The sequence below is a fragment of the Buteo buteo genome, chromosome 11 (genome assembly GCF_964188355.1).
Source record: "Buteo buteo chromosome 11, bButBut1.hap1.1, whole genome shotgun sequence".
NCBI lineage: Eukaryota > Metazoa > Chordata > Aves > Accipitriformes > Accipitridae > Buteo > Buteo buteo.
Genome location: NC_134181.1, coordinates 31194097 through 31207419, shown reverse-complemented (window position 1 = coordinate 31207419; position 13323 = coordinate 31194097). Strand labels below are relative to the sequence as shown.

Genomic DNA, 13323 nt, shown 5'->3' with positions numbered 1-13323 from the left:
CTGTAAGATTGTTAGAGGAAAGTAGCTGTAAAGAAAACAGAAACTGTCTTCAGTGAGGAACAGTAATTTTATTTAAATCTACTTCATGCGTAAGCATGATAGAACCCCAATTTAACTTTGGCAAATATCACAACAAAAAAACCCAAGCAGCCTATACAGAACAGTGAAAATGCCAAGGATATGGGTTCTCCACAGATTCACTGCAGAGCAAATGGATTTAGAAGCCTCACTTTGGCTACATCATTTATAACCATACAATTAAATAAAGGTAGTTTTTCACTATCACTTCTTGACTTCTCCAAGATCTTCAATGCTATCATCATCCACCTAGAAAAAAAAAAGCCAAAACACAGCATATTAAGTATATTTTCTTCTTACGTGTCTCACTCAATATTCACCACTGTACATGTAATGAAGCGTGAGAGAAGTACACAGCACCATTCAAGATTCCCTGCTGTAAATTCTATGTGAGTGACATGTGCCTATAGGACACAACTGAACCTATGGGGCTCTGAATAAAGACAGGCCTAGAGAGTTATTCTAGAAAGAACGCCTATACCAGAAATACCAGAAAAAGGGAGAGTCAAAGAAACTGCTTGTGATTACAGCAGTGCAACCAAACCTTTCAACCATCAACATTTCAGTCCAACCCAAAATTAGCTAATCTCTTCTTCTGAAGCACAAATGGTTTTTGTTTCAGTTTTTTTTTTTCTAATTTTGCAATATTTTAAGAGATTTTGAAAAATAAGATGGCAATGTAAAAATACTTAGGCATTCACCACTAAGAAACAGTCACAAAGAAGCCACAAATATTTGACAGCTGGACTTATTCTGCCATGCCTTCCTCACCGTAGTACCCACAGTAACAGCACTACATGTTTAGAGAGCTAATGTTTCTTGGACGACAGAAGCAACATTTGACTTCAAGTTTAATCACTCCTTAACCTAGTCATTCATAGGTGGGAAGGCAACAACTGGTCTTTTATTTTTGCACAACAATCTGTGCTGCACAACCATCTGTGCTGCCAAAGATGAAACCCTTTTTCAAAATCATTGGGAAGTCACAGGCTATTCTGGAAACTAGAGTTCTGACAGAAGAAAGGGTTTATTACCTCAGGCCACTTCTCCTGGATTACATCGATAATGTCATCTGTAAAATCCCCCTGAATGATGATTTCGTCTTCTCCTGTTACTGAGGCACCGCAGGAAAATTTCTGAGCAAAAAACCTTTGTGCTTCCTTAAGATCAATTTCTGTTGACAGGAAAATGAACAGTTTTTAAGTACAGTCATTTCATACAAGTATTTTCTCAAGTTTAAAACCAAAATCTTCTTTTAACTCTTGAAAAACTAGTGGCAGTTTACAGTTAAAGCTTTGCTACAGTCTCCATTGAAAGCAAAAGTCTGTTGTTTACATACAAAACAACTGACTACAAATCTAGCAAACTCCTCAACACAAAAATTGCTGAATGTCCTCTACACATTCTGTTTACACAGGCCTATGCTACACACACTCACCAGAAAAGCACATGCAAAACTGACTGAAAAGACCCTCCAGTTCTGAGTAACTTCCATAGTTATTGAACGAGTTTTTCCATAGAAGTGCTTCAGTATATTCCCTTCAGAAACTCATCCCAACAATTTCTGAGATTGGCTTCCAGCACGAAGATACAGTTCAGATCAAGCTAGTGTGTATTACTGATCCCTCAAGAAAACTGACAATACACTCATGCAGGAAATATGTAACATATCTTGTTAATACAACCACGGTTAAAACTTACCTTTTTAACAGAATTCATGATCAATCTGGGAAGTAAGATGTTGTTATAGGTATAAACACCAAGTGGATGTTTGCAGCTATGTAGGACAAACCAAAGCTATGCAGGACAGCATCGTTAGTGTACTTTGGTATGATTTGACTGCCATACTAGAAAGGCAGTTAAAGCCTTACTTACTCAGTCTCAAGAACAGGTAAAATTAATTATCAATAACATTTACAAGTTTGATGGAAATAAGCATCTTTTTGAAAATAAATATGTTTATAACCTGTTTCAAAACCCCCTGTAACCCTATTTGTTTGCAAACACCATGGAAATAAGGATTTCAATGATTTATCACTGAGGGAAGTCAGTGTACCTTTCGCATGCTTTGGAACTGCTAAAAGCACCTTGGGACTTTCACCTCGCACAGACGGAAGCAGATCACTCAATGTAATACAATCAGAAGAAATATCATGAGGTTAAAGGCAAGCACATCTAAAACCAAGAAAAACCACATAACAAAAGTCAACTCACCAAACGTTGCAAGGCCACATACTCTTGTGACATATTTTTTCTTTGCTCTAGGAATTTTAGCTATTGTAACTTTCTGTGGTACAGTCTTCTTTTTCTGTTTTATCTGACCCCTTCCGCCTTTAAAACAGAGTATAAGGTTACATGATTAGTTAAATGATATCACACTTAATCAAAGAAAAAAGCATATAAGGTCAGATTTCATCCCTATAAACAAAGAAACTGTTATCTCCCCATCTGTGTTGGTAAACAAAAATATATCTCGTACATTGTCTCACATTCAGGTTTATTATTATTTAAGAAAGGTCCCATGTCATCAAAGCTCAATAAGAAATAACAATATACACATGTCAAATGTACATTCAAGTACAGCTTGCATAGCAGACCCCACTACAAGTATCAAAAAAGGGAGGGGCTTTCCCCACACTTTACTAATCGCTGCATTTGGTCTACATTTAACCCCTCCTTCAGGAATTGTTCTTTGGCTGTAATCCCAGGAACAAATTGTTACTTTAATGTTTTTCATGAGTTTAACATCCTTAAGGTTTGTGTCCGAGGCAAAGCAACTTACGTCCATTTACTGAGGCCATGAGGACATGCCTACTCAGGCTGCTGGGTTAAACCGCAGATTTAAGTTCTAGACCCCAGTATGAACCATATATCTATGAACGTGCTAGCACAAAACATCACGCTTCTGAAACAGAAGCCAGCTACAGTAGTTGACTGCCAAACTTCCACATGATTTAACATCTTCTTTCTTACTGTCTGTTTCTAGGCCAACCTGAGGGAACACTTCACATATCAGGCATTTATTAATCTGAGTAAAGCATGCAAAAGTTATATTCCACTCATTAGGATTCTTAAGTCAGATTAAGATCTCGGTTCTCTTTGTATACAGTCATCAAATTACTCCAGGGTAACCAAAGTTTCATGTTCTTGAGCCTTGTCAGCATGAAAACCTAAAGAATTTATGACAAGCAAACTAACCCCTTGTGACTACTTCCTTCTCTAACATTCAGAACTTTCAGTTCTACATTACTATAAACTGATATCCAATAATTTAAGACAGTAAATTTCTGTCTTAAAATTTCTTCAGTAAATTTCTGCAGTGTTTTAGTAAGTTTTCGCTTGTTTTTCCTCACCCTCTCTCTCATGGTCAATCTTATAGCATCATAGTTAACACCATACCATAAGTTTTAATGAAACTTTAGATTCTAGGAAAAAAAACCCTAAATATTTTAAACAGTATTATTTGAACCAAAAACCAGACTGAAAACTAACTGTACCACCCCACACAATAAATTAATGTTGAAAGAAAATCTCCTGAAGTCTCTGGGAAAAGCATCCAAGTTACAGAACATAAATTACTGCTGTCACTACACATAGCCTACTGACAAGGTAAACGTAACTGGTTACCAAGGCAGACACAAAAATAAAACATCTGCAGTGATATGTGACTTAAAATCTGAATCTTACTGGGTTATTAACCATAATTTCTGAAGCACTACAGACACCACTGACACTCCACAGGCAAATGCATATTAACAACCCCAGCATTCTGATTTATAGTGGTAAGTATGTTCATTAATTAAACTGAAAGAACTCCAACAATAGAAGATAAAAATGTGTTTAAATTGTTGCATATATTTTATATCTTCCAAAGTTGGTTTTTGAAAATGTTTTTCATTAGTATTGCTGGGAAGAGACATAGCTGTTAAAGGAGACATAGGTCATAGTGTTAAAAGCATAAAACCAAATCCCGTTACGTGAATACAGAGGACGGGTGGAAGGAAAAAAGGCAAAAGCAGTGTCATGAGGCATTAATGGAGGAAAGCAGTCTTTGTTCTACTCTGCAAGCAACCTATAAACTGCTGTTAAACAGGGCAGAAACAAGTATTCCGGGAGGCATGCCAGCTGATTTTAGGTCTAGAAGAATTACTCCCTGAGTAAGTACAACAGCAATGACAGGAACAATGAGACACATGATGCAGGTCACCTTTCACTTGCTATTCCTACTATCCAATTCTTTCATCAGCATATATCACCACACCAACTCTGCTACCACTGGAAGAAAGATATTCGGTACGTTTTGTGCAGAGTCAAAGTGTAGCTAACAACCAAAACACAAGGAATCCATGCCATAGTCCAGACCAGCAGTGAGAAAGGGATGCCCCAAACTGCTTATATGTCAGTACCGCAATCAACCATTTAGACCTTGCCTCTCTTTTGCTTCTTCTTCTCTTCTTCTTCTCCTGCAGTTCCTTGGCCTTCTCCAACCCCAGCTTCCTGTTTAGGTGAATTTTCTTAAATGCATCAGAAAGGAGTGGGGAGAGGAAAGAGAACAAAATTAGTGGTCAGACAACCACAGCCTCACAGGAACAGGAAGTAAGGTACAGTGGTATTTTGCTAAATTCGTAAACTCTGTGCTTAAGTGCAGCAGGCCCTTCACTGATGCATGTTACATCTTCATTATAGTACTTATGCAAATTAGACTTCAGAAAAGCCTTAGCTCAAAGATAGTTACAATTTCAATACAGCCTCTTCACATAATTTCCACAGAAAGACAGAAATTAATGATAGTGTTAATATTGAAATTCCAAATGCAAATCAACAAGTTCCCTATTACTAATGACCTTTACTCCAGCCATCCACAGTAGACTGGACAGATATAAAATCCAATAAACTAACTTTGATGGGAAACAAGTACACGGATGACTGGTTACAGCAGGAACCTTAAGAAAGCTCAAACGTTATTACTGAAATTACACATTGTTCATTCAGTGTTTTCTGACACTATCAAGCATATTTTCACAGCATCCAAAAGCATGGTAGACTCCTAAGAAAATTATTAACTTTCACATTTGATACAGCAGGAAAAGGGAAGAGATGAGAACTGGACAAGCTCAAAGATTTCTGAGTATGTCTAAGGGCACATACCAGTTAGAAAATAGAAAAGATTCTTACCTACTGTGAGTTTTGCAAACTCATCTGGAAAATTCTTTTCTAACCATTGTCTGCATTTAGTCACATCAGGCATATATTCGCAGTACTAGAGAAGAAAGGTCATGTGAATTTGGTATCAATGAATGAAAATATATTTGCTATTCAGCTTAGCCACTTCTTAAGACGACTGAATACGAATACTATACTAGCACATAAGAAACCTTGTGTCATCCTAAAGATGACAGTGGCTGAAGCACAGAACTGCCACAATTAAGAAAAGCCAGAAAAGATCAGAAAGGATCATCATAGTCCGTAATCATAGGACAGAAAGAAGAAACTCGGACAACAAAAAAATTAACTCACCTCTGTTGGCAACGAACAGACTGGAGAAAGAAGGGAGGGGAAAAAAAAAAAAAGAAGAGATTACAAAAATAAGTTCTCCACTTACAGCCTTAGCATTAAATTCAAAATGGTATTTTAAAGTTAGGGTTGACTTCTTATGTCATAACTTCTGGTTATAACCACACATTGACTCAGATTACTTCATTGATACCACTCCACATTTTAATTTTTTTCTCAGTAGTCATTTGCTCACACACTCTGCATTAGGATAAAACTATCCCAGCAAGAGCACCCAGTCAATGAATAAAGGGGATGGATGCCTACAGCTTTGGGAAAAGTTACAGAAAGAAACACCAGTTCTACCTGAGGCAAAAGATATACCTAATAAATTACCACGTGATTTGGTTAGCTTTTCTTTTTCCAAGAGCTGCCAATGTCCAGAAGAGGGGCTGGGCCCCAGAACAGATCCAAACCAATTGTGCAGACTTTCATGCACAACAGGGATTATTTCCTAATCACCTGCAACTGTATTCAAGCCCAAAGCAAAATAACATATCTATCTAAAAAACATACCTGTCAAGATTACTTACTTCCCTTTAAATTTCATCCACGTAACTACAAATGTAATGAGTAAAGAATTCTAAACACAGTGTAAAAATCACTTTCATGAATCCTAACTTTATTTCTTATTGTCATACTAATGCTCAGAGGCCTCTTCTGTGCTAAAGGCTTTACTCGCTTTCTGCAGGAAAAGATCTCTGCTCAACAGTTCACAATCTGAGCACCACTCTGGCTTCTTTTACACACAGAATGCTGTCAGTACCTCCATCTCTCGGAGGGAAGACCCCTACATTTCACCAAAAATGCTTTAGGTAAAATACACAACACAAGCTATTTCAGAAAGATGATCATAAAGGTCAAGCTGATCATGGTCTAGCTTCTCAATAAAAGCTGACCAAAAGAAAATCTCCGATTCTCTCATTCTTTCTGCTAGGCTGCCCTCACAAACAGCACATTGTAAGAATCGTGGACAACTGCCCCTTCAGCACTTGCCTCCGCAGTAGAGAACCCGAAGAGGATAGTCGGCATCTGACCTGGCACCACTCCTTACGTCTCCTCTGCAGTCAGGGACCACAGGCTCAGCTACATCTGTGGCCATGTCACAAGCCTGGAGATCACAGAATGAAAGAATCAGGACCCAAGTTCTGGGTTAAAGTTATTCACATCTTTCCCAACTCAACAAGGATCCCAAAGACTGATGAATCCCAGAGAAAATAGGTACAATCGTAAGAAAAGCAAAAAAAAAAGAAAGAAAAAAAGAGGTCAGGAAATAATGAAAAAATATGGGGAAAATGGCTGAAAAAAATACCAAGCAGTATGGAATTCTAGCACATAAGGGGAAAAACCCTGAAGTGCCACAAAATGCTGTATGAAATGAAGAAAGATCTGCGACAACACCACGTGGAATTACAGAACACACTGGGTTAAGCAAAATGTGAAGTATCATGCTAAATCAGTGGCATATGAACAGCAGGTGCACTGGGGGAGTGGGGGGAGGTACTGCCACTATACTAGCAAAGAAAAGGGGTCATTTAAATCAGCATCTAAAGGATTACAAGCTGATCCCAGGACACTGGCAAAAAACCCCAAACACCACAAAACGAGCAAACCAGACTTGACCCACTGATACATTTAACAATGGTTTACACGCACACATTCTCGGGCAAGGGGCTTAGAAAACAGGAGTCAATAGGGAAGGAGTTTGCAACGCGCAAGTCCCCCAGGATCATGGGAGCAAGCAGGCTATGTGTGTGGAAGAGTCAGAGACAGGACGCTGTACAAGCTGTGCCTGGGCAATGAAGAGAGCTGAGGGAAAATGCCAGGGCGCCAGAGGTGGTGGGGTTCGCGGCAGGGGGACCTCAGGGAAAAGCGGTAGACGGTCGTAGCGAGGGGAAGGATGCCGGAGATGGAGATCCCAAATGGGGGAGGGAGGGTGCTGGGCAGCAGGGGGTGAAAGCGGGGGCTGGTCGGGGGGAAAGGTGCTGGGGAACCAGACGTGATGGGGATCACAGACGTGGTGGGATGTGGGGGGCAGAGCTGAGGGAAAGGAGGGCGCCGGGTACCTGAGGAGGGGCGGGCAGCAGTGCGGGGAGGGTGCCGGGGCTGAGGGAAAGGAGGGCGCCGGGTACCTGAGGGGGGAGGATGCTGAGGTACGAGAGGCGAAGGAGTCACTGCCAGGGGAGGCAGAGCCGCGGTACCGGAGGAGAGGGAGGGTGTCGGAGCTGAGGGAGGGATGCTGGTAGCCGGGGGAATCGAGGGGGGGAGAGGCCGCCCGCCCGCAGGCGGGACGTCGGGGCAGGCCGCCCGCCGCTGGGACGGGGCGGCGGCGGCGGAGAGCGGCTTCCACAGAAAGGGGCGGGGGAGCCCAGAGGCGGCAGCGGCGTGGCGTTACCCGGGAGGCCCCGCAGGCCGCGGCGGTGGCGGGGGGGGGGGCGGCGGCTCCTGCTCCTCCTCCTCCTCCTCCTCCTCCTCCGGCGGCGGCGGCGGCGGCTCCCACACACCGCGCGGCACGTGCGCCTTCACCAGCGCCGCCGCCCTCTCGCGAGAACCGCGCGCCGCCGGAGACCGCGCGGCGTGACGGGGAGGGGCGTGACGGGGAGGGGCGTGACGGGGAGGGGCGTGACGGGGAGGGGCGTGACGGGGAGGGGCGTGACGGGGAGGGGCGTGACGGGGAGGGGCGTGACGGGGAGGGGCGTGACGGTGCGCGCGGTTTGAGCCCCAGCTGTCTCCAGCGCGCGAGCCATAGGCTACCCGGGGCGCGTGACCAGGCGAGCTACGGGGCGCCGGAGCGGCCAGTTACCGCCGCTTCGCCCTCGCGGGGAGGCCGCAGGCCCGCCCGCCGCCATGCCGCGGTACGCGCAGCTGGTGATGGGCCCGGCGGGCAGCGGAAAGGTGAGGCCGGGGGGCGGGAGGCGGCGGGGAGGCGACGGCGGCGCGGCCGGTCGGTCGGTCGGTGCCTGACGGCCTGCGTGTGCTTTGCAGAGCACGTACTGCGCCACCATGGTGCAGCACTGCGAGGCGCTGGGCCGCGCCGTGCAGGTGGTCAACCTGGACCCGGCGGCCGAGCTCTTCAGCTACCCCGTCATGGCAGGTGAGCGGCGGGAGCGGCGGGAGGCTGCCTGCGGTCACCCTTGGTAAGCGAACGGCACTAAAACCGCCTCGTTGTTCCAGACATCCGTGAGTTAATCGAAGTGGACGACGTCATGGAAGATGAATCCTTAAGGTTTGGTCCCAATGGCGGCTTGGTGTTTTGCATGGAATACTTTGCCAATAACTTTAACTGGCTAGAGGAAAGCCTTGGGCATGTGGAGGATGACTATATATTGTTTGATTGCCCAGGTAAACAAATGTCCATGTTTTGGTATCGTTCTTCATGTGCAATATGAAATCTGCAGTACTTCTGTTTTGTTGGTTGTAATCATTCACACGTTATATTTTTGCATTATTAACAGTTGTCAGAGTCGCTTTCAGATGTTTCAGAAGTGAACTTGGTCCCAGGCTAGTCTGGGCGACTGCACTGACATCTGACAGCATCATATGGTGTGGGAACACTATGGCAACTGCTAACTAACGCTCACTGGAGGTCAAGGGAAAAGGAAAACCCTTTTATTTCTTTTCCACTTCACCAGTATAAGTTCACCCAAATACAGTCAGAGTTGTCTGAAAAGGAGAATACTTTCTTTATCAGCTTTTATTTATATTAAGTGCAACAGTCCTGTCTATATAACTGATAACTGTGAACTGTTCCTGTTAGCTTCACATTTCTGCATACTAATATCCTAAGTGTGCCCTAGGTCAGATCGAACTCTATACACATCTGCCAGTGATGAAACAGCTGGTGGAGCAGCTTCAGCAGTGGGAATTCCGCGTCTGTGGAGTTTTTCTTGTGGATTCTCAGTTTATGGTGGAATCTTTTAAGGTATCCATTTGAAATCTATTGTAAGAGTTAAGATTGATAAAAGGAAATGTGAGCAATTTAGGGAGCTAGGTTTGTTTAGCCCAGAGGGAAGAACTCTAGGCCAGGGGAGAGCTGATTGCTGTCTTCAGCTGCCTCAGACACAGGTTGCAGCAAAGAAAATTCCAGTTGGATGTAAAGAAGAAAATCCAGCACTGGTCAGGCTGGAACAGGGGCACAGAGAGATTGTGTAGTGTACGTTCATGGAGTTACTCAAAACTTGACTAGGCAAAAGCCCTGAGCAACCTGACTTGACTTTGAAGCTGGCTCTGGTTTGAGCAGTTGTATGAACCAGATAACTTCTAAAAGTCCCTTCCAACCTAAATTCTTCTGTGATTCTGAGTGCTTTCTCGGATCTGGAGAGAGAGCAGACCACTTTCCCTGTCTAGCAGTAAGAATTCCAAGATGGGCTTTGAGTTTTGTAATGGCCTTTTCAGTGGCAGATCCAGATTGGAAGCTCTGGAAATAAGATGGCAGATGGGAAGCTCTGCACCTCCCTTTTCCAACAGAGATAAGGACTCCCCACTTGGCCTCATGTCCATGTTTCATACATTCACTAGATTTGGTCTGTGGTAGTGTCCTGCACGTTTGTATTTTTTTCTGTACTTAACTACATCATTTTTCATATTCCTTAAGTTTATCTCTGGAATTCTGGCAGCACTCAGTGCAATGATATCGTTAGAGATTCCACAGATTAACATCATGACCAAAATGGATTTGCTGAGCAAGAAGGCCAAGAAGGAAATAGAAAAGTAAGTTCCACAAAAATTACTTACTCTGTAGTTTAATATCTGGAGGTGAACTTCACTCAAAATGTTTCCCACAGTTAAAACATACTTTTGGAATGGAGAAGATGCATTTGTTTTATATCGAACATAGTCTTTAAGTCTGGACCAGATGCTTACAATTTAGTCAGAGACAGAAGGCTAGCTCCATGTTTGTACATGTCTCTGGATTTTTCTGTAAATAATTATCTTGAATCACTTATGTCATTCTGAATGACATTCCAGGGTACTGTACTTCAAAACCTAAACTGGAGGTGATCCTGTCAGTTTTTCTGATACTGAACATACTGAATTACTTACGTGTTACTTTTACATTTGTGCTAAAATTACAAAATTAAAAGTTTTTCCCCGTGGTCTTCCTCAAAGCTTTCTTGAGTATACGAGTATATTAGCAAAAAGAAAATAAAAAATGCTTCAGTTGTTTCTACTAGCAGTTGTAATCTGAGACATTCAAATACTTAAAAAACCTGTTTTTAAACATTTTAAGTTCTCCTGATAGGAAGTTAGTTTATTCAGATCACAGAATGATAAATGGTTTTGGTAGCTATCTCAAAGCACAATGATTCATTTGCTCTGTGGCCAAGGGTTCTTTCAGTGTTAATGATGGCTTTATTTCTTCCCAGGTACTTAGATCCAGATATGTATTCTATGATTGAAGATTCTACAAATATATTGAAAAGCAAAATGTTTAAAAAGCTGACTAAATCTATATGTGGATTGGTAGGTATATTGCATTTTAACGACTACCCTTAAATTCAGTCCTGTATTTATAAACCATACTGTATGGTTGCTGACTTCATTGCTGTTATACATACTGTATGTACTATAATAATTCTCCCCTTCTCACCCCAAAACTATGTATTTACCTACCAGACTTAATTAACAAAGCCAGGATCTCAAAGATTCTCAGGCACTTGAGCATTTTACTTTTTGCCTGTTTTAACTCAGCTTTTGATTTTTTTCAGATTAGCATAAGATTCTTGATACTAATATTTGGCTTATAGCCAATAAGTTTCCTGTGAATTCTATTATGTTAGCAATTTTGGAAAGCAGCTTTAGCTACTGTGTAGAAATGAGGACTGATAGCCAGGGGTTCTGAGTGGGTAATTGCCACTGATTTGCAGCAGGGATTTAAATGCTATTTTAGCAGTCCAGACAAGGAATATTTAAGTTTGGTTTAAGGAAGGGGCTTAGAGTGATTGAGAACTAATTTACTGCATTTTCTTACTAATGCCCTTTGAATCCTTTCTCTAGATTGATGACTATGGTATGGTTCGATTTCTACCTTTTGATCGCTCTGATGAGGAAAGTATAAATATAGTGCTGCAGCACATAGACTTCACCATTCAGTATGGAGAAGATCTTGAATTTAAAGAACCAAAGGTAAGGTACTTCTGATGGTAAGATGAAAATTTAAAAAGGATCCGTAATATCAGTAGTAATATAAATGTTCTTTGCCTTGCTAATAAATTATTGTCTTAGTATGGTTCAAAATAAGCTATTGTCTTTTAGTGACAATGCTTACATTGTGTTCATTTACAATTACAAAAGTAAAGTTCTTTAATGTCATCTTGCATATGCAGACTGATCAAATGGTCGTGTTTAAAAGTAATGCTTTGGTTTTCAAAAATAATGGCACTTTAAACTTCAAAGGTCAGAAAGGACCATTAAGATCACTAAGATTTCTTCCTGCATGACTGCTCAAACTCCCCTGATAATTCCTATGTTGAACCCATGTATTGTATATGAAACACAGAATTTATTCCTAATCTATCGTGTAAAATACGTGATAGAAGACTGCTGTGTTAAAATCTGTTCCAAGCCTGGTCTAGTTTTATTATTCAGCTCATAAATCCTAAGGAACAAGTCCAGTCCTTTTATTCCATTTTTTAATCCAGTTTTGTACTCTTTAAGTCTGCAGAATACCTGGATCTAGATTTTGACCTATACAATTTCGATAGCTCTAGAAACAGATTGCTTTTCAGAAAGTTGTGCTGCATGTTTTATGGAACCATATTAGAGATTGTTCCTGTTGTGGTTTCTAAAATAAAGCATCACAGAACAGACAATGTACAACAGCCACTAGGGAAAAATCAGGTTCTACCTTTTTTGTTTTCTTCTTGGCAGGAATGCGAAGAAGATAAATCTGCTCTTGTGGATGAATACTTTCAAGATCATGTGGATGAGTAAAAGCCGTGTGTTCAAAAATGGGAGGAAAATACCCTGCTTGTGTTAAAAAAAGTAAAAAAGAAGTTTAAACATGTAAAAAAATCCACACAAAGCTACTTCTGTTTTGTCTGTAAGATAACTAAAATTTATAGTGAAAAGTGAGTTATATGACCTCATAACTATTTTAATAAACATTTTTTATTCTTATGCATGTGTGTTATAAAATACATAGGCTAGCATTAGTACATACCAAAGTTCCCCACATACAGATGTATCTCATTTAAGCATAGGAATGCTTGAACAAAATCTAGTAATTTGCAAACGAGGCAAAGCCCAATACAAGTATGTTACAGATATTTCTCTCAAGTACTGAATAATTAATTAGTTTCATTATTAGCTGAGAGAAAGAACTGTTCTAAAGGGTGAAAATTGTATTTCATGAACTGAACCTGTATCAGGTGAAGAAATTACTGGCAACTTCAAAGGGATGTCTGGTCAGTGGGTGGTGTCTCACCCTTCTTAAAAAACATGAGTATTTTACATTCACTTTGGAAGAGCCCAGCTTTTAAACCTTCTTAAGGCTGTTTTTTGTACAACTTGCATGTGACTTTAAGTACTTGATACATTGATAACATCTTGAACACAGCACCACACTTAAATAAAATAAGCTTAAATAGATTTCAGTGATGGTCTTGTGCAGTCACTTTAAAAAGTGTGTTAGTTAATGAACAATTCAGCAACCATCATTAAGCAAGCTCCTTTCTTGTCCTGAATAGAGAA

The 13323-nt window shown here is 41.3% G+C and overlaps 2 protein-coding genes across 3 annotated transcripts; one reads left to right on the top strand and one right to left on the bottom strand.

Moving 5' to 3' along the window:
* Nucleotides 1-48: 48 nt before the first annotated feature.
* DENR (density regulated re-initiation and release factor) lies at nt 49-8184 on the bottom strand. Of its 2 annotated transcripts, none has more exons than XM_075041358.1 (8): nt 8027-8184; nt 6628-6742; nt 5596-5615; nt 5254-5338; nt 4509-4592; nt 2293-2409; nt 1113-1252; nt 49-327 (listed from the first exon to the last, which is right to left on the bottom strand). In XM_075041358.1, exons 2-8 carry the CDS (start codon nt 6731-6733, stop codon nt 283-285), a joined length of 597 nt encoding a protein of 198 aa, XP_074897459.1. In that variant the 5' UTR covers nt 6734-6742; nt 8027-8184; the 3' UTR covers nt 49-282. The 2 variants fall into 2 exon arrangements, with proteins under 2 accessions (XP_074897459.1, XP_074897458.1); XM_075041357.1 differs by having other exon boundaries at nt 7764-8120.
* A 183-nt stretch (nt 8185-8367) lies between these two features.
* Nucleotides 8368-12750, top strand: GPN3 (GPN-loop GTPase 3). Its single transcript, XM_075041356.1, has 8 exons — nt 8368-8526; nt 8617-8725; nt 8806-8973; nt 9429-9553; nt 10226-10341; nt 10998-11094; nt 11629-11757; nt 12502-12750. Exons 1-8 carry the CDS (start codon nt 8479-8481, stop codon nt 12562-12564), a joined length of 855 nt encoding a protein of 284 aa, XP_074897457.1. The 5' UTR covers nt 8368-8478; the 3' UTR covers nt 12565-12750.
* The last annotated feature ends 573 nt before the right edge of the window (nt 12751-13323 follow it).

Bases quoted from the DNA above. Each gene is read 5' to 3' on its own strand.
- DENR (XM_075041358.1), bottom strand. From the start codon at position 6,733: ATGGCCACAGATGTAGCTGAGCCTGTGGTCCCTGACTGCAGAGGAGAC. The intron at 2,410-4,508 runs GCAAGGTCTAAA...TCTGTTTTAAAG, and splicing joins GAAGAAGAAGCAAAAGAGAG to GCGGAAGGGGTCAGATAAAA. The intron at 1,253-2,292 runs GTGAGTTGACTT...TCCTGTCAACAG, and splicing joins ATGTGGCCTTGCAACGTTTG to AAATTGATCTTAAGGAAGCA.
- GPN3 (XM_075041356.1), top strand. From the start codon at position 8,479: ATGCCGCGGTACGCGCAGCTGGTGATGGGCCCGGCGGGCAGCGGAAAG. The intron at 10,342-10,997 runs GTAAGTTCCACA...ATTTCTTCCCAG, and splicing joins GCCAAGAAGGAAATAGAAAA to GTACTTAGATCCAGATATGT. The intron at 11,758-12,501 runs GTAAGGTACTTC...TCTTCTTGGCAG, and splicing joins TTGAATTTAAAGAACCAAAG to GAATGCGAAGAAGATAAATC.